Source organism: Peromyscus eremicus, chromosome 18 (genome assembly GCF_949786415.1).
Source record: "Peromyscus eremicus chromosome 18, PerEre_H2_v1, whole genome shotgun sequence".
Taxonomy (NCBI): Eukaryota; Metazoa; Chordata; class Mammalia; order Rodentia; family Cricetidae; genus Peromyscus; species Peromyscus eremicus.
In genome coordinates, this window is record NC_081434.1 from 46,189,590 (window position 1) to 46,217,208 (window position 27,619).

At 42.2% G+C, this 27,619-nt stretch overlaps 2 protein-coding genes across 7 annotated transcripts in view; one reads left to right on the plus strand and one right to left on the minus strand.

Moving 5' to 3' along the window:
* Positions 1–13,326, minus strand: part of LOC131894847 (disks large homolog 5-like) — a 30,625-nt gene extending 17,299 nt beyond the window's left edge. The window contains exons 1-2 of one of the 3 annotated variants that reach the window (XM_059245161.1): positions 13,227–13,326; positions 6,364–6,477 (exon numbers count right to left, since the gene is read on the minus strand). The gene's annotated coding sequence lies outside the window, so the exon portion shown is untranslated. Of the gene's footprint in view, positions 1–6,363; positions 6,478–9,233; positions 9,319–10,339; positions 10,621–13,226 lie in introns of those variants that run through there. The other 2 variants (XM_059245159.1, XM_059245158.1) reach the window with 2 other exon arrangements.
* On the plus strand, positions 755–27,619 carry LOC131894845 (disks large homolog 5-like). Of its 4 annotated transcripts, none has more exons than XM_059245157.1 (6): positions 755–830; positions 11,541–11,700; positions 12,471–12,602; positions 13,249–13,432; positions 25,386–25,501; positions 26,728–27,619. In XM_059245157.1, the coding sequence occupies exons 2-6, from the start codon at positions 11,594–11,596 to the stop codon at positions 26,735–26,737; spliced, it is 549 nt and encodes a 182-aa protein (XP_059101140.1). In that variant the 5' UTR covers positions 755–830; positions 11,541–11,593; the 3' UTR covers positions 26,738–27,619. The 4 variants fall into 4 exon arrangements, with proteins under 4 accessions (XP_059101140.1, XP_059101138.1, XP_059101137.1 ...); XM_059245154.1 differs by lacking the exon at positions 755–830 and adding an exon at positions 4,330–4,456; XM_059245156.1 differs by lacking the exon at positions 755–830 and adding an exon at positions 10,692–10,824.

The following is a 27,619-nucleotide window of genomic DNA, read 5'->3' on the forward strand; positions in this document are numbered from 1 at the left end:
AAATACTGTTTAAAATCATGGGAAAATCACTTTTGCTAGGAGATAATAGTTTTTAACCATAGCCAAAAGAGAATCTGCCCCTTAACTTTGTGGATATGAAACTCTCAATCCTTCCCTCATAAAAGGTGTGAATTTCTACTTTGTTTTAAAGGACCTATCATTTAATTTTCCCAGGTCTGTCTGTTACTTTGGTAGAACCATTGGCTTTGTGCCAGTGGTTTGGATCCACTGTGCCTGTGAGAAGAAGATAGCACTGTGGTGTGAGGCTAGTGTTTGTACTCATGTTATAAAGATGTTAACAATTTAACTTAGATGGAAAATCACTCCAGGCTCAAAATTGTTGTAAGTAGAGAGGGAGGAGGGAACTAATGTGAGAAAAGTGGCAAAATTTCATATCCCTTTCTCCTAGTTTGTATGTCTTCTGTTTCTGGAGAAACAAAAGTGGTGTTGTCTTATTGGGTAGGACGGTTTCCCAATGCTTACACCAATCCTATCAATCTTGGTAGGCACACCTGCAAATCCAGAGCAAGGGAAGAAGTATCTTGAGTTGATGGAACCCTTACCTGTCCCCCATTACTCCATTTTCTCAGCACAAGAGATGATTATATACACACGCTCATTGGACAATGCCAAGACATGCTAAGCATGTGTCAGTTAATGGCATCAGCTAAAAGAAATGTTTTCATCACAGTGATTTAACTACTTAGTAAAGAAGTAGCATTCCCTCTGCAATTTGTGTTTCCTATATCCTCACAGGTCTAAATTTGAAGTTTCCTATCTGGGATCATCCACCTGATGAGTACTGCAATGATGAGTCTCTTTATTGGAAGGTAATGTACACGATTCTAAAAAGTGGAGTAAGTCGTGGTTCTATGAAGGTTCAGATGGCCAAGGACCCATTTTCTATAACAGACCAAAACCATAGGTAGACAAGGAGAAACTCTTCAAATGCTGTTCTTTGGCAACTTCTGCTGTTTTACCTGTTGGGGAGCATCGGTAGGGACAGTGACTAGGCAAGGACAATGACAAGTGGTTTCTTCTAGTGTTATATTTCTCCTGAGGCCCAATGGATCAGGAACTTTATGGGATTTATCACACATGTGCCCATACCCAGTGTTACTGATTTCATCCTGGGCTATAAGACTCTTGTTCTAGGAGACATGATCATGCATTTGAACTCTTATGATACCCAGAGCTTTTAGGTCCCCTTCTCTGGCTGCTCATAGACTTCTTTTTCTTTAGTCTTACCTCTGTTTTTTGTTCATTTCATTTCTGATGGCTGCCACCTTCTTCTGCCTTTGCTGTTCTTGAAGGATTCAAGGATTTCTGCAGCTGAGACCCTCTCTCAACCCTGTTACTGCCATTGGGAATAATACTCAGAATGCTATCCTCAGTCATTTTATTTCTGGTATCTGCTTGGGACATTCAGTACACCAGGAACAAAGTAGGCCTCTTGGAAGTATTTCATATGTGGGGAACTGAGTGCTTGTTTTCCAAACACTGCACAGGAATGTCTCATTTCTTCATTAAAACCCCCCTTTTTATCATATTGAGAAATAAAATACTACTGGGAAATGACATCGTTTGAATGAGAAGGAGGGAAGATCACCTGGCTTAAATACAGGAGCATGGAAACACACCCGGGAAGATCCTGCAGGGCTGGTTACAGTGTTGGAATTGGGTTGGGGGTACACTCAGAGAAGCCACATGCCTAGCTGTTGAAAACTTCCTCAGAGGTGCCTCAGCAGATAGACAATACACCTGTGAGGATGCTGTAATGAACTGCTGGCAGAGGTAACTTGAACAGTGCAACCCCCAGGAGAAAAATCCCTCAGGTTGAGTGTGGTGCCCTCCATTCTGCACTTAAGATACCAAAATGAGATAGATTACATGCGTCTGTGAGATACACATTGAGATTAACTGTTGAAAAAAGAAAAAGCAGCCAGGCAGTGGTAGTGCATGCCATTAATTCCAGCATGTAGGAGGCAGAGGCAGGTGGATTTTCAAGGTTAGCTTGGTCTACAAACCAAGTTCCAGAACAGCCATAGATGTGACACAGAGAAACTCTGTCTCAAAAAAATCAAAAAAAGAAAAAGGAAAAGAAAAGAAAAGGCAAAGGGGGAAAAGACAATAGCTGTGGCTCATTTGGCAGAATGATTCCTACCATGTAGGAAGCTAGGGTTCAATCACCACCCACACTCTGCAAGTTCTCACTACTTTAGTCCACACAGGAGGGACTGGAGAGTCCAGAGTTTGTTCAGCCAGGATATTTCTTCTAATAATAGAACAGTTTCTATGCCTAGAGAGGTGAAGAAGTTTGGGTGCATCCGCTGGTACACTGTGATTTTTATTAATTACTTGATGTCTCACAAAGGCAAGTTTACATTTTTGTTGAGTTCCTGTCTCTGTCAACGAACAAGGAAGGATGTGGGGCTTTTCATTTCACCAGCATACTGACAGTCTAGAGTTCCATCCCAATCTTTTGCTCCTCATTTGTTTTTGAATTCACTTCCTAAGTGTTTAAGGCTCTGCCATTTCAGTATTAGAGGAAGTTGAGGTTCCCAGCAGCAGCCATACTCACAGAATCCACACAGAAGTGTCTCTGTGAGAAACATGACCTCCTCTTGAACATCACTACTTCTTGAGTATACTGAACAAACTGCCCTGATAGTGCTGAACACAATCAAAGCAGAAAAATATAAAATATAATTCTATTTCACCTGGCAAGATAGAAAACCAAGTCTGAACTTAGGTTAATGTACAGGAATCTCTGGGATACTTGTGAAAATGAGGGATTACTTCCCTGTCACTCTGAATTGGGAACTGGAATCCATATAACAGTTCATATGAAAATAGAAGGATTAACTATGTTAAGTCCATAGTACTGAAATTTTTTCCTTTGAATATATTCTTTCTCCTCCATCTATTAAAAACACATCAAAAATCATGCCATACATGATGGTTCATGCCTTAAATTCCAGGACTCAGAGATGTAGCAGAAATCTTAAAGAGTCTTATTAATAAAATTAAATCTGAACCAGATATTGGGGTGAACACTTGTCAGGGACCAAACATGAACCATGGAAAAGTACTAGCTAGGCCAGAGAACAAGCCACAGGCCCTAAACCAGATGCCCCCAAAGATAAAGAACATCCCGTGGTCAGATAGCATAGCAACAGAACAATGGGCCCTGACCAGTGACCTTATCACCTAGCACAACATCCTGCAGCCTCATGACCTGCACGTCCCCCTTCACCTGCACGTCTCCCCTCAGCTGCATGTCCGGCACGTCCTGCACGTCCTGCACGTCCTGCACATCCTGTACCCCTTCCCTCCTTTCTGCCCCCTCCCCCTCCCATGCTATATAAGCCTTGCTGAGGAAAATAAAATTTGCAGCTTGATCAGAACCCTGTCTTCCTTCGTGTCTCCTATCCCTTTCATTCTCCCCCACAGGTGGGTCACCCCCGTTGAGACCCCGCTGGCCGGGGCAAACACTGGAAGATCAGAGAGACAGAACAGGCCACAGCTAACCTCACCTGGCCAACTTCTCAGCTGATCTTGTTTCCTCAGACTGGAAGCCTCTGTGTCCTCATATCCGAATGGCTCTCAGCTGAACTGCTGCTCAAAACCTAAAAGCTTAACCAGCCAAATGCTTAACCAGCCAAATGCTTCTAGTTTCTGGTCCTCAAGCCTTATATACCTTTCTGCTTTCTACCATCACTCCCTGGGATTAAAGGCTCGATTTCTGGGATTAAAGGAGTGAGTCACCATGCTTAGCTGTATCCTTGAACACATGGATTTCTGCCTCTGGAATGCTAGGATTAAAGGTGTGTGCTACCACTGCCTAACTTCTATGTTTAATATTGTGGCTGTTCTGTCTCTGACCCCAGATAAGTTTATTAGGGTGCACAATATTTTGGGGAACACAATACTACCACATAGAAAACATAGACAGGTAGACCTCTGTGAGTTCAAAGTCAGCCTAGTCTACAGAGTGAAATTTAGGATAGTCTTGGCTGTAGAGTGAGATCCTGTCTCAAAAGACAAAATGAAAACAATAAAAAAAAGTTACTCAAAAAGGTGGGGCATAGTGATGTACACTTGTAATCCCAACACAATGGATGCAGAGGCATTTGGATGTCTGTAGGCCAGCACAGGCTACATGATGAGTTTCAGGACTACATACAGAGACCCTGTCTCAAACATCATCAACAATAAGAATGTTGCCAGAAACTGCATAACACATGAACCTACACATGAGAATAGTTTGTGAATGTTTCAGCAAGGATCTAATATCCAGGACACTAAAACTCTCTCTTCATTTTCATTTTATGTGTATGGGTGTTTTGCCTGAATGTATGTCTCTGCAGCACATCAATGCACTGCCCAAAGAGGTTGGAAGAGGGCAAAATGTCTTCTGGAACTGGAGTTAGAGAGGGCTGTGAATTACCTTTTGGTGAGTGAACTGCAACCTGGGCACTCTGCAGAGCAATCATACAGTGAAATTTTTATTAATATATCTGAGTAGTAGGTCCCAGTAATTGGTACTTTGAATTACAACTTGCAGAATATTCCAAGGTCAGTATTTGTTGCTCTGTACATTCAGCAGAGGTTACCATTTCTAATGGGAGCAGTGCATTCAGTAACTACTTGATAAATTAACATGTACACTTGGTGTACATGCATTTTCCAGGTATTTCTGGTTCCTACCTATGTGGAAAGATGCTGATGTCTGTGTACCATCATTAATACAAGGCTAACATTTTTATTTTAAATATTGGGTTAATTTAGTTTTATATTCATATTTTTATTTTAAGTTCTTTGAGACAATTCTATTCCTGGAAGTGTGTCCTAAGTTCAGCCCAAGGCAAGGGCTGCAAGAATCAAGCATGAAGAATTTGCACAGACTTAATGGTAAATAGTCATAGATGCCTTAAGGACCCATCTGTTAGGATATCTGTAACTAAGATCTCTGAAATATTTTTAGAATATAAATGTGAAGGTAACATAAAGGGCTGTAGTTGTTAGGGCACATCACTCAATAATGTTAAAGCAAAGGGATGATGACTGCATTAGCCCATTCTCTGATGATTTAGCCAAACTCCCGATGGTGTGTACTATGTAAAGAAGGGAAATGTTAAACAATAGAAGACACAAGTTGCATTTTACTAAAGAGTACACACTTAGAAAAAAACTCTCTTGGAGCCAGAGAGATCAGAAGTCATTATGTTTTGGGTACATCAGTTTTCTTTTCTAGGCAAGTGTCTAAGCAGAGATAATACATTTACATACCTCACAATATTATGGGCTTTAAGAGGCAGTGGACAAAAACAGAACTGGGTCTTTCCTGCAAGCTTTGGGTGTCCTGGGATGATATTAGAGAAGATGGCTTGCTTAGTATGGTGACCATGTGCTGTCCCTGCATCTCACTTCCAGCATCAGCATCAGCAAGGTTCTAGAGTGATCAGGCAGATAACCTGGGCATCTCCATCCACATGAGTGTTTGTGAATTTTCTCTTGGATTCTGAGGTCAGACTTGAGGGTTGTGAAACTAAGATGTATCCTGTGCCACTCTAAATGAGCTTGAGGAGACTGTCCCCTGGTTACCTGAAGGATGTAAAGGGAAGGAAAAAAGCTAGCTGACCAATGAGACCCTCTTTTCTGTAGAGTGATGGGTTAGGGTTGTCATCCAGAGACTGATAATCTCAAGACTACATTTTGAGAATATGCTAGGCAAAGTCTTATCTATCAGTTCATTTTCTGAACACCTTCCATGTGCCAAGGGTAGGCTGAGGGAAAGCATTTGTGAGGGTCAGGTGCTGGCCCCTGTCAGCTGAATCTCAGGGCATTTGGAAGATAATGAATCCTCTTTTGGTGTGAAACATCAGTGAGATAAGAGGTAGGCACATACAGAATGGTTTTGTGTATATTTGTCTAGGGTGGATAGGTATATCTTCTGGGCTGGGGAAATGTGTTCATGGAAGTGTGATGTCTCACAATTAAGTATTGAAAAGGCCAAGCTTTCTGAATTCCTAAGGATACAACTGGCTCCAGGCCTCCTTCTTAGTTGCTGGAATTTGCAGGCAATCCTTTATATCTTGCTTTCTAGATCTTTTCACATCTCAGATTGATTTGCAAAGTCATATCTCTCACATTTTCTCTCTATCTCACTTCTCTCCTCTGCTTCTTTACCCCAACACTGCTCTGCATGTTCATAAAAATTTTCATACCAGTTTTGGCACATGCTTTGCTCTTATATTTCAATAGGTCCTCAACTTGGTCTCTACAAGACCTATTTAGAAATAAAGTTAATAATCACATTTACAGAATTGGGGCTTCAGCATCAGAAATGACAGAGATCACCTGACAGACTTCATCAGCCCTTGGTTCCAAGGAACATGCTTTGGTGGATAAAGTCCAGAGATCTGGAGAACATGCATTCCAGGCTGACAATGGGGCGGCTCCTCTTTACAGGGACTGTCAAAAGTAGAAAGGTGAGGTTAGGCTATAACAAAGCTCTTTGATTCAACAACCCTGAGCCTATCCCCTTGCCTGTCTTTCTCATGATCTCCTATGTGTATTGGACCCAAAGGTAGCAGTACCAACCATTCCCAAGCATGTAGAGTGCAACAGGTGGCTCCAGCCCAAGGAATTTAACTTTTGTTTTCTGGTTGAAACACCAGAAATAATAGTGATGTACATCATGTTCTATTCCATGATTCTTGTATACCTGGTGTATGTGTGTGTGTGTGTGTGTGTGTGTGTGTGTGTGTGTGTGTGTATGCGTGTGAGTGCATATGCATGTGCATGTGTGTTTCCAACTCAAGGTGCCTCTACATAACCAAGACTGAGCACTGACTTGCCACTGACCTTTCCTTTGTCTATTGATTCAAGATTTGGACCATCAAACACTTCCTAGGACTGTTTGTTCTAAAGATCTGAGGGCTTAACTGGGCTCATGTGTCTACAGCCAGACCTGTAAAGAGCTAATTGCTGGGAGCCATCCCTAGTGGTGGATGGGTCCTGCAGAGGATGTAAGGCATCAGAGGGGAAGGAAGTGAGCCAGGCCATGGTGGTCATCGGGAGAACCTTGCAGCTTGACTGACTAGCAGCCAGTGTTTCTTTATTTATACAGAATTTAGTTATCTGGGATATATTCATGATGTTCCAAAACATAGAACATATCATTTTTGGTTTTGGACTCATGTTTCACTTTCTTTTGTTCATCTTTTAGTCATCATTAATAAACTATGACAGAACAAAGTTATTATTTCCAATCATTTTCCCTCAAGTTTAATAAACAGAGTTATCATTTTTTTTTTTTTGGTTTTTCGAGACAGGGTTTCTCTGTGTAGCTTTGTGCCTTTCCTGGAACTCGCTTTGGAGACCAGGCTGGCCTCGAACTCACAGAGATCCGCCTGCCTCTGCCTCGCGAGTGCTGGGATTAAAGGTGTGCGCCACCACCGCCCGGTGAGTTATCATTCTTACTCATTAACCCCATAGCCCAATTTTTTGAGAATCTAGAGGCATTTGACAGCCTGTGCTCAGGCTGGTTGCTTTGGTTGCTTCAAGGACACTAGACCAAAACAAAAATCTTCAACCACTCTGGGCATTTTGCCATGTCTCAAGCAATGTATTATTAACTCTCAGTGGTCAGAGTGCCCAGGGAAAATCCTCAGGCTAAAGCTGCTGCAGTTATTATTCAAATTCTGGCATAATACAATCAATGTTCACATTTATATCTTTATAGAATTTGTCTATATGTTTAATCCTCGCATCCTGTTGATCCTTGGTCATATGACATTATAGCGGCTCTACATGAGCTAACTTCTAAGAGAGGGAGGTCCTAACACCTCATACTTTTATCATCTTTTCACTCCATACTTTGCTCATCAATATGTCTCTGTGTAGGGCAGAGTTGTATGCCACATAATTGTCTGAGTGTACAGTGGGAAGAGCCTTGTAATCTGAACTGTGGCCAACTCCTCTAGCCCATCAGATCTTGTTGACCTTTATGAATTTACTTTGTTTTGAATATCTTGTTTCGGTGTAAGTATAGGGACAGATGTTTCAAGAGTGTCTCATAGCCTCATGAAGAGACCTCTGGCTTCTTTATATGTCACAACCTCCAAGGTGTAAGGAAGACCTTCAAGTAGATAAGCATATCTCCCTAAAAGCAAGGCAGGAATAGTATGTTCAGGACTTTCCTGGGTAAGCTTAGAAGCAGCATTCCTGGGAGAAGGCGTAAATGATTCATAAGGAATTTTCCATCAACCCAATATCCTCAAATTGTACAAATATTAAAAGTGCCCCAAGTATGTAACAGGTGGAGATGTAAACCAAAGTTGGCATGGCAGCCATCATGTGGCTCAGTTTTGCTGGATCTTTGTCAAGCAGCTGTGCTGGCTTTATAACTTCTGCCATTCCATTCAGATATGGCTGTGCCAGCTAATCACATCTTCACTCACAGCCTCATAGCTTGAGTGAGCTCTATTTACTCTCAAGGGGAAATTTTTATCACTACCTATTAGTGTGGGATGGTCTGTATGTCAAGTGTGTTGCTGATTGGTCAATAAATAAATCACTGATTGGCCAGTGGCTAGGCAGGAAGTATAGGCGGGACAAAGAGGAGAATAAAGCTGGGAAGTGGAAGGCTGAGTCAGAGAGACACTGCCAGCCGCCACGATGACAAACAGCATATGAAAATGCCAGTAAGCCATGAGCCACGTGGCAAGGTATAGATTTATAGAAATGGATTAATTTAAGCTGTAAGAACAGTTAGTAAGAAGCCTGCCATGGCTATACAGTTTGTAAGCAATATAAGTCTCTGTGTTTACTTGGTTGGGTCTGAGCGGCTGTGGGACTGGCGGGTGACAAAGATTTGTCCTGACTGTGGGCCAGGCAGGAAAACTGTAGCTACAACCTATGTGACTTCTCTTTGTTTTGAACTCACGAACCTCTAAAAGTCTGAGGATATTCCCCCGTAATGCTTATTTCAGAGGACTCATCGCTCCTACTCCCCATCATCCTGATCCAATTTCTTAGCATCATTTATTTCTCATCATACTGAGTATGGATCTGAAGCAGGGGAAGAGCCATTCCTGTACAGTGTTTTGACAGTGAGCCTTCAACTCCCCAGAGATAGTTTCTAATGAAGCGGAGAGCTAGATCTCTGACTTTGGAAGGAGGGTGTGCCAAAGAAGTTTGTGTGACCCCCCAGGGAGGTTTCTGACCTGGCACCTTGGTTTCAGGTCATTTTGGAGTGAAGTAGTTATCAGGGAAATAAAGGCTGTATCAGCCGACTCCTCCCTGGACATTCTACTGTATCCCGGAGAGCCCTGGCATTCTATGTGATGTCACCGGTGTTGTGGTAACACCAACTGCCCTTCAGACATCTGTTCATTGCCAAAAGGTTTCACTTGCAGCCATATTGGCAAGACTGAGCAGGCTCCTTGGGAGACAGAAGGGAGAACATAACGAAACTAGAGAGAGGCAGAAGGAAGATGGCCTTCATTCTCAGTGCCACACATCAAGAAATAAATGGTTCCGGGGAAAGCGCAGTGAGTCCTGAACAAGGGATGGGGAGCTTCCTGAAGGAGGAAGGCTTCTGCTGGGTTTTTCACAATGGGACTCAGGATCTTGGAGCTTTTTGGAAGTAATGGACCTATTACGCTTCTCTGAGTTCCTAAAAAGCAGACCTGGAGATGAGGATTTCTGGTGGTTAGTTTAGCAGAGAGGCAGGAATGGTCAAGCCTGGAGCTGCTCTACTCAGGGCCCTCTGCTTTCACTTCGAGTGGGAAGGAAGCATAGAAGGGAGAATGAGGCTTCAGTTACAGCACTGAACTTCACCCTCAGTGGACATTGTTTGGTTGTGTAATACTTATAACAGGCAGAGCAAAGTCGCTTGGCCAAAGTTGGAGGCTCTCATTTTACCTCATAGCCACTTGCAGGGCAGGAGCCACCAAGCATTGTTGCATTTCAGTGACCCCTAAGGTTCCTGAGTTCCTGCCCGCTCACTAGCCAGTCATCTTTTCTCTACCTTGGGCGCAGGAATGGGTCATCACTCTTCCTGCAAATGTTTGTTCTTGGTGTCTTAGGGCTCACCTGAGGATGTGCAGTCCTTAGGTATCTCCAGCCTGTCCTGTCACTAGGTGGTAACACCTTTGCTAACATCATGATGGATGGACTGTACTCTGCTGAAGTTTTGGAGAAATTTTCATCATTACCTATGTGACTTATTTTTGGTCTGACAGGACACTCATAATCTCCCACCACCCACCCACAGTGTAACATCCCTGTGCATCTTTCCTGATATCTTCATTCACTTCATGGAACTTACCTTCCTTCCCCATCATCCTGAGCTAATTTCTTAGTATCCTTTACTTCTCATCTTATTGATTAGAGATCTTAAGGAAGAGAAGAGCCCATTCCTGGAGAGTGTTTGGAAAGTGAGTCTTCAACTCCACAGATTGAACTAGTGAAAAGTTTCTAATGAATCAGAGATCTCTTGATGCTGAAGGTGCTGAAGGCCTCCCCTGTGTCTCAAGGAAGGTTATTGGAAAGGGAAGCTTGGCTTTTTAGTGATTTGAGGAAGAGATAGTTATCAAACAAGTGATGACAGTTGGCAGTGACTCTAACAGTCCCTCCTCTGAACATTCTATTGTCTCCTGGAGAGCCCTTGACAAGATCTGTGAATTCATCATGGTTGTGATAACACCAACTGTCCTTGGGGCATTCATTAAGTGCTTATAGAGTTCACCAGAAGACATGTTGGCAAGATTGAGCACACTGATTGACAGAGAGATCTGGCTTTCTAAGGAGGAGGTGAGGCTTGGGGTGGACCTTCCAAAAATAGGATTCAGTAGCTGGGGTCTTAAAAAGAGATAGGTCTATGCTGCTTCTCTGGATTCCTGAAAGGGTAGACTCAGAGTCAAGGATTCCTGATGGTTAGTTGTCAGAGAGCCAGGAGTTGTCAAGGCTGCAGCTGCTGTTCTGGGAGTTCCTTAATTTCATTTTGAGTGGCAAAGAAGGCCAGCAGGAGTCACAGACTAAGGAGGTGTCAGGGTAGGGTGTTCCTACAGTTCATTGTCAGTGGATTCCTTTAGGTTCTATGGATATTTGATGAGAATACCAAGGAGGGAAACTCCCTATCCATGCACCAAGGTCTTAGACATTCAGTTACTTTTAGTCCTGGACACAGGTGAAAAGGGATTGGTGGTGCTAAGCACTAGGGACTTCAGGACTTTCCTGTCTCACATCAGATATGAGCTGATATTTCCAGAGCTGCATGGCTGGGTAATATATGCCTTCCAGGGACAGTGGAGCTGCAGTAGGGGCTGGTGCACATATCTAGCCATAGTGACTGGGCACAGAGACATGGCTTATGAACCCCAACTTGAGGACAGCTGTTCTGCTCTTTGGGACTTCACTGGGTTCCATGCATTCCCTCTTTCTCAGGCCTCTTCTTGGGACTCAACATGATCTCTCCTGGCCCTGTGCCATACAACCATGCAAATTCACTTATGTTTATCTTTATACAGGGACTACTGGAAAGGCATCAACTCCAACCTCCCTCACTGAGCAAGAACAGCAGATGAACAAGGTGGATAAACTGACCCTTCAGCTACAGATGATGACCAATGAAAGGAATGAACTCTCTATAATTCTGGCCAATTTCACCAACAATGATTTGAACAACAGGTAATCATTATGTCCAGTTCTATGGTGACTATCTTGATCCTACTGAGTCAACCCCAGCAATCCTCAGGTCATTGGAGGCTGCACCTCCAGGGTATCCTCATGCCCAAGCTAATTTTTTCTGAGTGCATCTGAGAGGCAGAACAGAAGCCTAGTTGGGAGTGAGATGGGGATACAGGCTGCATTGCTTCCACCCAGTCCTGGCAGTTGGAGGTCTCTGGCAGGGCGTTTGGTTCTTCCTGTGTCACAGTTTCCAGGCAATGTCAGTACTAAGGTCAGGGAACTCACTGTGAGCAACAGTGTTCTTGGCCTGTGTGCTCATGTTGGCAGCCCATTGGAATTCACTGGAGACTTATAAATGTATCCTTAAGTTGGGTCTACTCCCTGAAAATACTGATTATGTGATCTGGGCATCCACGTAGCAATAGGAACCTGGGATCAAAAATCCCCATTCTGAAGACACGAACAACAATATCATAGATTTCTGGTGGGCCCAGACTTGTGACACAGACGCCTGAGGACTTCTTAGAGTCCTCAATTCCTCCAGGCCCAGTGGTGGCACCATGCATCCCTGGCTCACTCTCTTAGCACCACCTGACTGCTGGTCTGAGGCCAGGACAGTGAGTTTAATAAGCACCACATTGTCCTACTTCATAGTTACCATAATGTGACATCAACTGTGCTGGGGTAGTTGAGGGTACTGCCTGAATTCATATGGTCATTGGGTCCTGTGTTCATGGGGTTCTTTGTTCCTGGGCCATGCCCTACCACAGGCTGAATTTTGAACTGGAGATGCTGAATATGGAGCATAAAAAAGTGATGTTGGACCTGGAGAAATTCCCTAAAGAGATTAGTGAGGCCTTGAACAAGTGCAAGGAGTTGACCAAGGAAACTCTCTCCTGCAGGTGAGTAACTGACTTCACTGCAACCTCATTACTTGGGAGTGACTACTTTTAGCATGTTTTTGTCTTTGAACCAGTGTGAGGCCTTTTGTTCTAGCCTGTGTGCCCCATAGCAAGCAGTCTGCCTTGGACTCTTGACTTGGGCCTCTTGGACCAGTTTTTCTAAGAGTGAAGTGTCTGTGAGCCACTCCCATCATTGTCCTGCCAGCCTCAGAGGCCTCTAGATAGAAAAACTATTAGCACCATGATGGGGCATCAGGCATTTGTGTGTCTCTGGGGCTCTGGCAGGGGCTTACAGAGCTGGTTCCCATGGGACCCATAGATGGAATATATTCCCATTGGATCTTCTGTCCTCCATCAAGAATGTTTACCCTCTACTTGCTGTTGTTTTCCCAATACCATGAACAGTTAAGCACATGTTGGGGGAGGCAAACCCTGCTCTCAGAAGTATATGGATCCCTTTCAGTTTCAGGGTTTTCAGAAACAGTCTGAGTCTTTCTGGGATTTGGCTCTTCTCCGGCTTTTGCCAGCTACTAGCTTATGCATGGCTACAGTGGACTCTAGTCTGGGCATGGGACCTTGCATGGATGATGTGGGAGTGGCATATGGAGGCTGGATGGGGCTCACCTTGTTCTTTGTGGTGGTTCAGCATCCTTCACAGCCAGCTCCTGAGTGAGTGGATTCATCTGAAGGAAAAAGTGAGCATCTTGAGAGAGGAGAACCAAAAGCTGAGGGGGGAGCAGATTTCACTACAAGAGTCCTGTGAGGAGATGAGGAGGCTCTGTGGGGAGGCCCATGAGAAGATCTATGACCTCTGGGCCAAGGAAAAGCAGGTAGGCTGAGGTATTGTGTGCAGGCTGCCCACCATCTTTAATCATACAGATGTGCATTCACACACACACACACACACACACACACACACACACACACACACGCACTCACTCACTCACTCATGGGACCATCCACCTACTTATCCATCAGATCACCAACATCTCATTCAATTGTTGGTTTCTGTGATCATTCCTAAGTCTTTCTGGAGAGTTAGCCTCTTGTGAGATCACATGTTGGAAACAGCTTGAAGGAGCAGTGCCCTGTGAAAATGCCAAAGGAGTGGTTCTCATTGTCACCCTTTTTGTCTTCTCTCATATGTTACATCTCAACATCAGTTCCCCCTCCCCACCTCCTCCCACTCCTTCACCCCCAGATCCCTCCTGCCCCAGGTCCACTCCTCCTTAATTTCCCTTCAAGAAATAGCAGGCCTCCCATGCTTTTATTTAATTATTAAAACAATATTGAACCTCTGGCTTTGCAAATGCTTGTTACATATTCTAACAATGAGCTATATCCCCAGTCTTTTAAAATCTTGATTAATGGTCACACCGAGTTGCACAGATTAACTTTGAACTCACAGTATAGTTCAGACTAGCTTTTAACATTCAGTTCTTCTGTCTCAGCCTCTGAGTAGCTAGGATGACAACGGGTGTGCATCACAAGCCCAAACCTAGTCTAAATACTTCAATTAAAATTAACAGTTAAACCAAATCAAAGGTCAATGGATTACAAATATGTGTTTTTAACACAGAGGTGCTAAATTATTAGTGATCTCAAAAACATCAGTGAAAGACCTGGAAAGAATAATACTCAACTTCATATGGAAAAACAAAAAACCCAGAATAGCCAAAAGAATCCTGTACAATAAAACAACCTCTGGAGGCATCACAATCCCTGACTTCAAGCTGTACTATAGAGCTACAGTAATAAAAACAGCTTGGTACTGGCATAAAAACCGACATGTGGACCAATGGAATCGAATTGAAGACCCTGACATTAATCCGCACACCTATGAACAAATAATTTTTGACAAAGAAGCCAAAAGTGCACAATGGAAAAAAGAAAGCATCTTCAACAAATGGTGCTGGCAAAACTGGATATCAACATGTAGAAGGCTGCAAATAGATCCATATCTATCACCGTGCACAAAACTTAAGTCCAAGTGGATCAAGGACCTCAACATAAATCCAGCTACTCTGAACCTGCTAGAAGAGAAAGTAGGAAGTAGTCTTGAACGCATTGGCATAGGAGACCACTTTCTAAATAGAACACCAGTAGCACAGACACTGAGAGAAACAATCAATCAATGGGACCTCTTGAAACTGAGAAGCTTTTGTAGGGCAAAGGATACGGTCAACAAAGCAAAGCGACAGCCTACAGAATGGGAAAAGATATTTACCAATCCCACATCTGACAGAGGACTGATATCCAGAATATATAAGGAACTCAAGAAATTAGACATCAAAATGCCCAACAGTCCAATTAAGAAATGGGCTATAGAACTAAACAGAGAATTCTCAACAGAGGAAACTCAAATGGCTGAAAGACATTTAAGGAATTGCTCAACATCCCTAATCATCAGGGAAATGCAAATCAAAACAACTCTGAGATACCACCTTACGCCTGTCAGAATGGCTAAGATCAAAAACACTGAAGACACCTTATGCTGGAGAGGATGTGGAGCTAGGGGAACTCTCCTCCACTGCTGGTGGGAATGCAAGCTTGTGCAACCACTTTGGAAATCAATATGGCGATTTCTTAGAAAATTGGGAATCCATCTCCCCCAAGATCCAGCTATACCACTCTTGGGCATATACCCAAGGAATGCTCAACCACACCACAAGAGCACTTGTTCAGCTATGTTCATATCAGCATTGTTTGTAATAGCCAGAACATGGAAACAACCTAGATGCCCTTCAACTGAAGAATGGATAAAAAAATGTGGTACATATACACAATGGAATACTACTCAGCAGAGAAAAACAATGACATCATGAGGTTTGCAGACAAATGGATGGACCTAGAAAAAATCATCCTGAGTGAGGTATCCCAGACTCAGAAAGACAAACATGGTATGTACTCACTCATAACAGGATACTAGATGTGGAACAAGGATGACTGGACTGCTACTCACATCACCAGGCAGGCTACCTGGAAAACAGGACCCCAAGAAAGACACAGGGATCGCCCAATGACAGAGAAATGGAATGAGATCTACATGAACAGCCTGGACATGAGTGGGGGTAGTGAAGGGTGAGGGTCGAGGGAAAGAGAGCTTGGGTGAGTGGGAGATCCCAGCTGGATCAATAACAGAGAGGGAGAACAAGGAATAGGAGACCATGGTAAATGAAGACCACATGAGAATAGGAAGAAACAAAGTGCTAGAGAGGCCCACAGAAATCCACAAAGATACCCCCACAACAGACTGCTGGCAATGGTCGAGAGACAGTCCGAATTGACCTACTCTGGTGATGGGATGGCCAAACGCCCTAATTGTCGTGCTAGAAACCTCATCCAACTACTGAGGGATCTGGATGCAGAGATCCATGACTAGGCCCCAGGTGGATCTCTGGGAGTCCAATTATTGAGAATGAGGAGGGTTTATATGAGAGAGAAATGTTGAGACCAAGGTTGGAGAAAGCACAGAGACAAATAGCCAAACAAACGGAAACACATGAAATATGAACCAATGGCTGAGGGGTCACCAACTGGATCAGGCCCTCTGAGTGGGTTGATTGGCCTGATCTGTTTGGGAGGCATCCAGGCAGTGGCACCGGGTCCTGTGCTCATTGCATGAGTCGGCTGTTTGAAACCTGGGGCCTATGCAGGGTCCCTTGGCTCGGCCTGGGAGGAGGGGACTGGACCTACCTGGACTGAGTCCACCAGGTTGATCTCAGTCTGTGGGGAAGGCTTTGCCCTGGAGGAGATTGGAATGGGGGGCGGGCTGGGGGGAAGGTGAGGGGGGCGGGAGGGGGGAGAACAAGGGAATCTGTGCCTGTATGTAGAACTTAATTGTATTGCAAAATAAAAATTAAAAAAAAGATTAATTAACCCTAATAAATTAATGATTAGAATAAAAAAAACAAAAAAAGTCAGTGAAAATATAATTTAGATGTGTCATCGTTAGTAGATAGATAGCTTTAAAAAGAATAACATAAAGGTTGCTTTTCAAGAATATTTCTTGGGAGTCACATAAATGCCAGGAAGTAAGCTATACCTGGAACAAACAGACAAGATGTCTGTCCTGAAGGAACTGAGGAAGTTATTACCTTTTATCCATCTCGTACATTACAGCTGCTTTTTGCTCTGGGCAACCAACCCTCCAGCTCTTCTTGTGTCGGAGACCTCCAATAGAAGAGGATTTTCCTGCAGGAGGCAGCATCCAAACCCTCCTATTGATTTGTCCACAAAATTCAATCTGCACAGGAAAGACAATCTTACCTGCTGCCCATTATTCACAGCCTGCAACTCACTGCTATATATGAAAATGATTATATGCCATCAAATCATAGGAATTTCGGCTCCTTGTTAATATTTTAGTGGAAGGAAGCTGTCCCTTGGGTAGATACTACATAGTTAATAACTATTTTAGAGTGTTATAATTATTAAACAATTTATTTTTATTTTTATTGAGTGAATATTTTATTTCTTTTTTACTGAAAATAGATCATTCTCTCATACAATAGTTCCCAACCATAGTTTCCCCTCCCTCCACTCCTCCCAGTGCCCACAAACTTCCCCTCTTCCTCAGATCTGCTCCCCCTTGGCCTCTTTTCAGAAAAGAACAGGCCTCCAAGAGACAACAGCCAAACACGACAAAACAAGATAAGACCAAACAAAAATAAGACGACAAAAGCCATCATATAGACTGGACAAAGCAATCCAATAGGAGGAAAGATGTCCAGAGAGAGGCAAAAGAGTCAGAGACAAACCCACTCCTACTTTTAGGAATCCCATCAAAACTCCAGCATATATGCAGAGAAGCTGGTGCAGACACATGCACGCTCCATCTTTGCTGCATCAGTCTGTGTGAGTTCATGTGAGCTCTGCTTAGATGATTCACTGGGCCATGTGACCTGATAGAGAGTTTCAACTTAGACTCCCACTTCCACACAATGACTGGCTGTGGGTCTCTGCACCCATCTGCTGCTAGAAGAAACCTCTCTGATGACAACTGGCAAGACACCAATCTATGAGTATAGCAGAATATTGTCAAGAATATTAGCAATCATTTTATTGATTTTTTTTTTAGTTACATTTGGTTCTACCCTAGGTCTGTGGGCTATTTGGTATCCAGTTCCTGGCCATCCTGGCAGTGTAGGGCATGGACTGCTTTTCCTTCCATGGGCCTCAAGTTAAATCAGACATTGTATGGCCACTCTTTCAAGTTCTGTGCCAACATAGCCCCAGCACAACTTTCAGGGAGGACAGACTATATGTTGAGGTTTTTGTACCTTGGTTGGTGTCCATGTTTCTCTTTCTGTAGCCTGCAGAGTACCTTTCCAGGCCAAACAGAATAGAAGATAGGGGTGAGAGCTCCATGAAGGCAACAGCTTGATCTCTCTATGTTCAATGAACTGTGTAGATGTTGCCCACAACAATGGTACCCCACTGTCAGTTTTCAGAGAGGAACACTTGGTCCTAGCATCAATCTGGGTTATTTAGGGATCTAAATTCCCTTCCCAACAGTTCAACTGACTGCAATCCAGTCTCACCTGTAGCCTTGCCTGGCTACAGAAGATGGTCAGTTCAGACTCTGTATGATCCATTACTAGGAGTACTCACTAGGATCACCTATATAGGTTTCAGGAAGTTTTCTCTGCACTAGCTTTCCACAACACGCTCTAAAGGCCCCCCAACTCCAGCTGTCTCTCCCCATACTCTCTCCCTCTATCCCTTCCCCCTAATACTTGATCCCTTCTAATCCTGCCCCCACTAACCCCAAGTCCCCTTGAAAAATATATTCTATTTTTCCTTCCCAGGGAGACCCATGTGTTTCCTCTAGAGACATCTCTTCATCTAACTACTTTGTATCTGTGGAATGTAGCTTGATTATCCTTTACCTAACAACTAATAATGTACTTACAAGTGAATACAAATTATACTTGTCTTTCTGGGTCTAGGTTATCTCCCACAGGATTTTTTTTTATAGTTCCACCCATTTGCTTGCAATGCCAGTTGGATGTCATTTTTTTAAACACCTGGGTAATACTCCCTTGTGTAAATATATTACATGTTCTTTATTACATGTTATATTACATCCATTGAGGGACATCTAGGTTGTTTCCAGTTTGAGGTTATTATGAATAAAGCCACAATGAACATATTTTAGCAAGTGTCCTTGTGGTAGGATAGAGCATCCTTTGGTTACATGTCCAAGAATGGTATACCTGGGTCTTGAGGTAGATCAATTACTAATTTTCTGAGGAACCACCATATTGATTCCACAGAGGCTATATAGGTTTGTACTACCACCAGAAATGGAGGAGTGTTCCCCTTGCTTACAAACCCACACCAGCTTGAGCTGTCACTCCTATCATTAATCCTAGCCATTCTCACAGGTATAAGATGGAATCTCAAAGTAGTTTTGATTCTCATTTCCCTGATGGCTAAGGTTGTAGAATGTTACAGTGTTTCTCAGTTATTTGAGATTCTTCTTTTGAGAATTCTCTGTTTAGATCTGTACACCATTTTTTAATTGGATGGTTTTGTTTGCTGATATCTAGTCTATTGAATTCTTTATATATTTTGGATATTTTCTCTCTGTCAGATGTGGAGTTGATGAAAATCTTTTCCCATTCTATAGGCTGCCATTTTGTCCTATTGATGATGTCCTTTGCCATAAGAAGCTTCTCAGTTTCATGAGGTTATTTTTATTGATCTTAGCTCCTGTGCTATCAATGTTACCTTCAGAAATTCATCTCCTTGGCCAGTGTTCAGGGCTAGTCCCTATATTCTCTTCTACCAGGTTCAGTGTGTCTGGTTTAATGTTGAGGTCTTTCATCTACTTGGACTTAGGTTTTGTACAATACAGAGACTATCAATCTATTTGCATTCTTCAACATGCAGACATCCAGTTTGACCAGCACCATTTTTTAAAGATGCTTCCTTTTTTCCATTCTTTCTTTCTGGATTCTTTATCAAAAATCAGGTGTCTATAGGTATGTGGATTTATGTCTGGGACTTTGATTAGATTCCATTGATCAATGTATCTGTTTTATGCCAATACCATGTGGTTTTTATTACTATAGCTCTATAGGGCAGCTTGAAATCAGGGATGGTGATACCTCCAGCAGTTCTGTTGCTGTTGAGGATTGTTTTAGGTATCCTAGTTATTTTGTTTTTCCATATGAAGTTCATAATTGTCTTTGCAAGGTATTTAAAGAATTTTTGAAATTTTGATGGGGATTGTTTTGAATCTGAAATTTCTTTTGGTAGAATGGCCATTTTTACTATGTTGATCCTTCTGATCCATGAGCATCAGAGAGCTTTCCACTTTTTGATATCTTCATTTTCTTTCATCAAAGACTTGGAGTTTTTAATCATACGAGTCTTTCACTTTCTTGGTTAGAGTGATCACAAGACATGTTATATTATTTTTTGGCTGTTGTGAAGAGCATTGTTCCACTGATTTTTTCTCAGTATGTTTATTATTTGTATATATTTGTGCTAATGATTTTTTAAAGATAATCTTGTATCCAGCTACTTTGCTGAAAGTGTTTTTCAACTCTAAGAGTTCCCTGGTAGAATTTTTAGGGAACTTATATATACTATCATATAATCTGCAAATAATGATACTTTGTATTCATCCTTTGAATTTGTATCCCCATGATCTCCTTCAGTTAGTGCTCTAGCTATATCTTAAGTTCTATATGGAATAGATATGGATAAAGTGGACAGCCATGCCTTGTTCCTGATTTTAGTAGAATTGCTTTGAATTTCTCTCCATTTAATTTGAAGTAGGTTATAGTCTTGCTGTAAATTATCTTTGTTATATCCAGGTATGTCCCTTGTGTCTATAATATCTCTGTGATATACCATAATAAAACTTTCCTGGAAATCAGAGAACAAGACAGCCACTAGATTAGACATAGAGGCCAGACTGTGGTGGCACACACACTTTTAATTCTATCACTTAGGAGACAGAGATTTGTCTGGATCTCTGTGAGTTCAAGGCCACACTGGAAACAGAGCTAGGCAGTGGTGGCACACACCTTTAAACCCAAGGCTGAGATCTCATGTCTTTGCTTGGGAAGGACACACTCCTTTAATCCCAGGAAGTGAAGGCAGGAAGAAGAAAGGTATATAAGGCATAAGGACCAGGAACTAGAAGCTTTAAGCAGTTCAGCTAAAACTCTTTTGAGTGAGGACTCAGAGGCTTTCAATCTGAGGAAACAGGATCAGCTGAGGAGTTGGCGAGGTGAGGTTGGCTGTGGCTTGTTCTGTCCCTCTGATATTCAGCTTTTACCCAAATATCTGGCTCCAGGTTTTTTTTTATTTATTATAAGACCTTTTAAGATTTGTGTAACATATCTCCAGGACTTTTATCATGAAAGTGTATTGGATTTTGTCAAAGGCCCTTTTTTTGGCATTAAGTAAAATGATCATATATTTTTTTGCTTTCAGTTTATTTATATGGTGGATTACATTGACTAATTTTCATGTATTGTACTGTTCTTACATCTCTGGGTTGAAGCCTACTTGGTCATGATAGATGATCTCTTTGATATGTTCTTGGATTTGGTTTGCAAGTATTTTTATTGAGTACTTATGCATCTATGTTCGTGAGGGAAAATGGTCTGTAATTCTCTATGTTGAATCTTTCTTTGGTTTGGCGTTCAAGGTAACTGGCCTCATAGAAAGAATTGTGTAATGTTCCTTCTATGTCTATTTTGTGAACTAATTTGAGGAGTATTGGCATTAACTTTTCTTTTTTTCTGGATGGGAGAGTTTTAATGACTGCTTCTATTTCACTAGGTGCTATAGGTGTATTTAAATTGTTTGTCTGATCTTGCTTTAACTTTGGTAAGTGGTACCTATTAAGAAAATTATCCATTTCTTTTAGATTTTCCAATTTGATGAAGTACAGGATTTAAAGTATGTCCTTGTTGCCGGGCGGTGGTGGCGCACGCCTTTAATCCCAGCACTCGGGAGGCAGAGCCAGGCGGATCTCTGTGAGTTCGAGGCCAGCCTGGGCTACCAAGTGAGTCCCAGGAAAGGCGCAAAGCTACACAGAGAAACCCTGTCTCGAAAAACCAAAAAAAATAAAAAAAAATAAAAAGAAATAAAGTATGTCCTTGTGATTCTCTGGGTTTCCTCAGTGTCTCTTGTTATGTTCCCATTTTTGTTTCTGATTTTATCAATTTGGATATTCTTTGTCCATCTTTATTTAGTTTCGATAAGGATTTATCTATCTTGTTGATTTTCCCAAAGAACCAATTCTTTGTTTTATTGATTTTCTTGTATTGTTCTCTTTGTGTCTATTTTACTTATTTCAGCTCCCAGTTTGATTATTTCTTGCAGTCTACTCTTCTTGGATGTACTTACTTCTTTTTGTTCTATAGCTTTGAGGTGTGCTATTAAGTTGCTAGTAAGAGATCTCTCTATTTTTTTAATGTAGGCACTTAGTGCTATGAACTTTCCTCTTAGCACCACTTTTATTGTTTAATTTCTTATTCATTTCTGTTTTGGCCCACTTTTCATTCAGTATAGAGTTCTTCAGTTTCCACAAGCTTATAAGCTTTCTCTTTTTTCTGTTATTGTTGATATCCAGCTTTAATCATGGTGGTCTGCTGGGATACAGAGAGTTATTTCAATTTTCTTGTGTCTGATGAGACTTGCTTTATGTTTGAATATGTAGTCAGTTTTGGAAGAAGTTCCATTAGGTGCTGTTCAGAAGGTATACTCTTTTGTGTTTGGGTAGAATGTTCTGTAGATACCTGTTAGGTTTATTTGGTTTATAACTTCAGTTACTCCAACATTTCTCTGTTAATTTTGTCTATATGACCTGCACACTGGTTACATAAACATTGGTGAGATTGGAGTATTTAAGTTCCTAATATCAGTGTGTGAGGGTCAGTGTGTGCTTTAAGCTATGGTAGTGTTTCTTTTACAAAAGTGGGTGCCCTTGTGCTTAGGGCAAGCCGTTAAGAATTAAAATGTCATCTTGGTGGTGTATCCTTCCCCATCTCTTTTGATTAATTTTGAATTGAAGTCCTTTTTGTTAAATATTAAAATGGCTACACCAGCTTGCCTTTTAGGTTCATATGCTTGAAATATCTTTTTCCAATCCTTTCCCCTGACATAATGTCTATACTTGATGTTGAAGTTTGTCTATTGTATGGAGCAGAAAAATGATTCCTGTTTTTTTTTAATCCATTCTGTTAGTCCACGTCTTTTTATTTGGGAAATGAGACAATTGATACAGAGAGATATCACATGATTAATTCCTGTTATTTTGTTGTTGTTGTTGTTGTTGTTGGTGGTGGTGGTGTTTTATGCATGCTGTTTATATTCGTGTTGAGTTTGTGTATATCTTTGTGCACTTTAGAATGTGTGTGAGCCTCTATGTGTACATTCACTTGCTCATGGAATATCTTTAACACTGATAGAGACTAACTTTAATGAGAAAATCCTGTGCCAGCTTTGTTGGAAACCATGTAATCAAACATCACATGGAGCTGCCCATCTTTCTGCGTGTCCACACAGCTCCTTAGAACAAAACACATAAAAACTTCTGTAACTAAAAGTCTTTCAAGTGTTCTCAGAGTCACAAATATTTAAAAATATTAAAAATCAAATAATTTTAAAAGTCAGAAAAGAAATCCTTTGATGGAAACAAAAGGAATGGGGTACATTGTGGTGATTCCCTTGCAGGCTTTAACAACAGGGAGGGAAAATGATCCATGAAGAGACAATAATAAAACTTGGCTCAGCCCAATTTTATTGTGACCAGTGCTAGACCAGGACTTCAAGAGTCTGGACCAGATCATTTAACTTTAGCCATATTTAAGCACAGCTCAATTTTTGAAAAAAGCAGTCAGATAACAATTAACTCAGTTCCAAGTCCACAATAATTTCAGATATGTTTACATTGAGATTCCTTACAAAGTACATTGGACTTCTCTCACAAGAATGGGTACAGTTGACTCATAGATGGTGCCCACAATATAGGCTATAGAGAGCTTGACTGAGGTAAACATAATACCTATGGGCTTCAGGATTAACCACCAGTAAGATAACATAGAAGTCACTTAGGCTGCTGTAAAACACAAGTGACTTCAGTCATAAGAGTAGGTTTATGGTCTAAAAGCATTGCTCAAGATTTAGGGGACTAGGTCTTGGATTAGTAATAACATTGATTCTGTGAGATATGGCAGAGCCTGTCTCAACAGACAGCAAAGGGTCACCAGGTTATAAAATGACATCATTCCTAGCATTCCAGGAAGAGCAGCTGTGCTCCTCATTCCATTGAAGATGTAAGCTGTGTGTTTAAGTTTCTTGGCTTCTCCAGTACTTACCTGTGTGCACAAGGCCTTTGCTCTCTACAGTAGATGATGGTGAGGAAAGGGCTGCTGAGGCAAATCATGGTGCCTGAGAGGTAGGAAAGGCTGGATGAGGTTTTGTGTCCCTTCTCGGTTCTTAGTGAACGGTGACTGCCCACTGGAGGATCAGGTGTCGTCCCTCACCTGCTTTATTCTCAGTCTTTTTTTTTTGTATTCTCAGTCTCATTGCCTGCTACCATTTTCTTTCCAACTTGGCCTCACCATTGTTGAGTTGACCTTGGCCTTGAAGCTTGGCCTGAATTTTATTCCCCGAGAGATTCTGAATTGCAGGGGTGCTTGTGGTTGCATCTCAGCAGAGCAGAAGTCCCATAGCCATGCTGAGGTTTGAAAATAGGGCTGTCTTAGTGCACCCCACTTATGCTCATTATAGTCTAAAGCACTCACCCTCTGCTGTGTCTTCAGCATTCAATAACTGATTTTATTCCAAAGTTGTTAAGTCTGAGTTAAAATGGGCCTTATGGAGGATTAGGAGAAATAAAGAGTCTCAGACATTGCTGGTGTTGTAAAATGGTGTAGCCCCATGAGAAGCTATGTACAATTTTTCAGAAAGTTGAACTGCAGTCCCCAAGTAATCCAGTGATTCTGGAATGGGAAATAAGTTGTTCACAGAGAAACTAGCTGACACCAGGGTTGGAGCAGTCATCTTCAGAGCAACCCTGAAGTCAAAACTATTCAGATACCCATCATCTGTAAGTGTAAAAGTACAATGTGGTCCGGGCTTTCCATGGAATCTTGTTCAGTAAGAAATAATACATGCGATCATTTGTCTGTGACTTAGTCAACCTTCTCTTATTCAAACAAATCCCTGACACAATCATCTTACAGGGAGGAAAGGATTATATTGGCACCTGGTTGAGGATTTTCTAGTTTCCTGGGCTCATTGCTTTGTGTCTGAAGTGAGGCAGCCTGTGGTTTAGAGAGCTCCTTTTGGAGGAAGCTGTTTACCTTGGAGACACTGGGAAGTACTGAGTGAAGCTATTGGCTGCTTCACCACTATCCTGTAGTCCCGTGCTGGGGATCCAAGCCCTTAGTGCATGGACTGGGGAACTTGATGAACAGGCGTGGCTTATAGGCCAAGCACCCCACGAGCCCATTTGTTCGTGCACTGGGTTTACAAGGTTTGTGCACTTCATTGACTGATCTGTCCATCTGTCCTGCCCACTGTGTTCTTCCATCTAAGGAATGTTCAGTTTCTTCTTAAATGTCCTGGGTGATCTTTTCTTATATTAGCATTATCTGGGAAACTAAACATGTGAATGCAATATAATATGCTTGTATGCGTACACACTTATATGTGTGTGTTCAAGAGTGTGTGTGTTCAGAAGTGTGTGTGTCTGTGTGTGTATGAGTGTTCAACCCTGCACTAAGAACATAATCTTCTACTAAACAGAAACAGGAAAGATTGGAGGAGAGACTGCAATACCTGCTGAAGCAGAGAGATCTGGTCACCAAGCACAAGGTCTTGGCAGAAAAGCTGCAGCATTACTTCACTGTCTCCCAGATGAGGTAGGACCCCAGGCCAGGAGGGAGTGGCACTCAGTAGTTCCCCTCTACCTGAATCTCTGCCCTATTTGAATTTCTGCCCATCTGCATGGCCTTTGAGTCACAGCCAGGGAAAGAACATCTGAGTGTATGAGCTGGTTCAGTTAACAGAAATGTCTGTCCAGGACATTAAAAAAGATTAATCTTTTTAGAGATTGTGTCCCCTTCTTTGTTTCTGAGCTCCCTCATATGTCCTGAGTTCATTGATCTTTATGTCTCCCCACACATGTTCCCATGGCAGCCCCAAACCTAACAGGGAGAGTGTTAGATGGAAGACAGTGTGCCCTCCTGCCTTTTCATTTTCCTTCAGGATGGCACCTTTAGAGGTAAGGTCCTTCCCTTGTGCAGATTTGCATGGAGCCACTTCTTACTCATTACAGGTTTTCTGCAGTGTGCATCTGTTTGCTGTGAGAAAGTTTCTCTGGAAATAATCAGGCTTGGAGTTTGACAGGTTGAAGCCAAGGAATGTTCTGTGCTGAAGGCATAAACAGAGCCTGCACACTGCAGTGTTGTGTAGACACCACTAGAGGGCTTCATACAGTTAGGTTCCAAGGTTGCTGAGTTGCCTGGCATCTGTTCACGGCTATGCATATCTCTCCTGAACTATGACTCTGACATTGCTATGCTGCTATTTTTTTTTTTCAAAATAATGTATCTGAACTATTGGAGAAATGTGCTGTTTTTTTGTTGTTGTTTGTTTTTGTTTTTAGTTTAGGTGTATATTTCTCAGTTTAATCTCTAGCAATTTTTAAATGCGGAGAAAAAAAACAGGGCCAGCTACTCTCTGGCCCTTCTCTCTTGAGGAAGAAAGGAATAAACTCAGCTGAAAAGTAATGCTGATTGTCCAGCTGAATGGAGCTGGTGGGGACTCAAATGCTGGCATGGCAGGTCCCCACCGGGCCTGTATTTCAGCTGCCTTCCTCTCATAGATCTAAAACACTCCAGCATGATCTAGAACAGGCCACAGCCCAGGGTCAGAGCCTGCTGCAGACAAACCTGCTTCAGCAGGGACACTAAGTGCACCAGGCAAAAGAGCCACCATTGACTCCTATCCCCTGCAACCATGGCATTCGTGGGGTGGTCTTTCTTCCTTCACATTGGTGTCCCGTGAGTGAATAGGCCCTGGTTTTGTCTAGGCCATTGCAGAGTTAGGATGCTTATGGGAATAATTGCCATTCTTTCTCTTACAGCACCACTTAAGAGAACTCCACTCTAGCATCAACACCTCCTCAACAAAAGACATCTTGTAGCTGTGAACTAACCAGTGAGGAAAATCCCAACCTACCAGCAAGGGATCCATGTGTCTTTTGGTGCATTATTCCAGGAGAAAATAAATCATCAGAAAGAAGCTTGAGCTACAGAGGACCTTCCAACATTACTCAGAACCCAGACATCTATTAACAAGTGGCCCTCAAACGGGGCACAGCAGCATGGGGAGGGTAAGTTGGTGAGTCAGAGTTACTCTGTCGGTTTACTCTCCATGTCTTTAGTAAGCTGTCTAAGTCCTCCACATGTGGTGAGAAATCTGACAAGAAAGCCTGCATGGCTGTCATGCTGTTATCTATACATACCACATGGAGAAGAATAGGATTCCCTCCCCAGGGCAATGCTGAAGCCAACTCCATGTCACGTGAAAGTGTTGCTGAAGATGACGCACTGCAGATACTACAGCACTCCCTCACACCTATGTTAGTCAGTCATCGGATCTTCCATCAAGAAGACGACTAGGGATTCTCCAGTTTCACAGCCTGGACTGGCATGACTGGTCCTGAGAAAGAACTTATAGAGGAGGTCTGAGTCATCTTTGGTGTCTTTGGAAAGCCAAATGTACTCCATTGATTTGTTGAGTCTAGAGTAGAAGAATATTTGTAGCTTAAATTTTTTGGAGGTGTCTTTTCTTTGCTGGGGTTTTGTTTGCTTGGTGTTTACTTTAGTTAGAAATTTTGTTATTTTTTGTTAATTATTTTATTCTTGTCAGTGTTTCAATAGTTGGCTAAATATATACACTGCATTTACTGACTGCCTTTTAAAAGTCCCCACTGAAGACATTTTATGAATAAAAAAGCAATTTCCAACTCTTCA

Coding starts and splice junctions, on each gene's coding strand:
- LOC131894845 (XM_059245154.1), top strand. CDS start 4,378: ATGCACTGCCCAAAGAGGTTGGAAGAGGGCAAAATGTCTTCTGGAACT. Junction 4,457..11,540: donor GGGCTGTGAATTACCTTTTG/GTGAGTGAACTG, acceptor ATCTTTATACAG/GGACTACTGGAAAGGCATCA. Junction 12,603..13,248: donor AAGGAAACTCTCTCCTGCAG/GTGAGTAACTGA, acceptor GTGGTGGTTCAG/CATCCTTCACAGCCAGCTCC.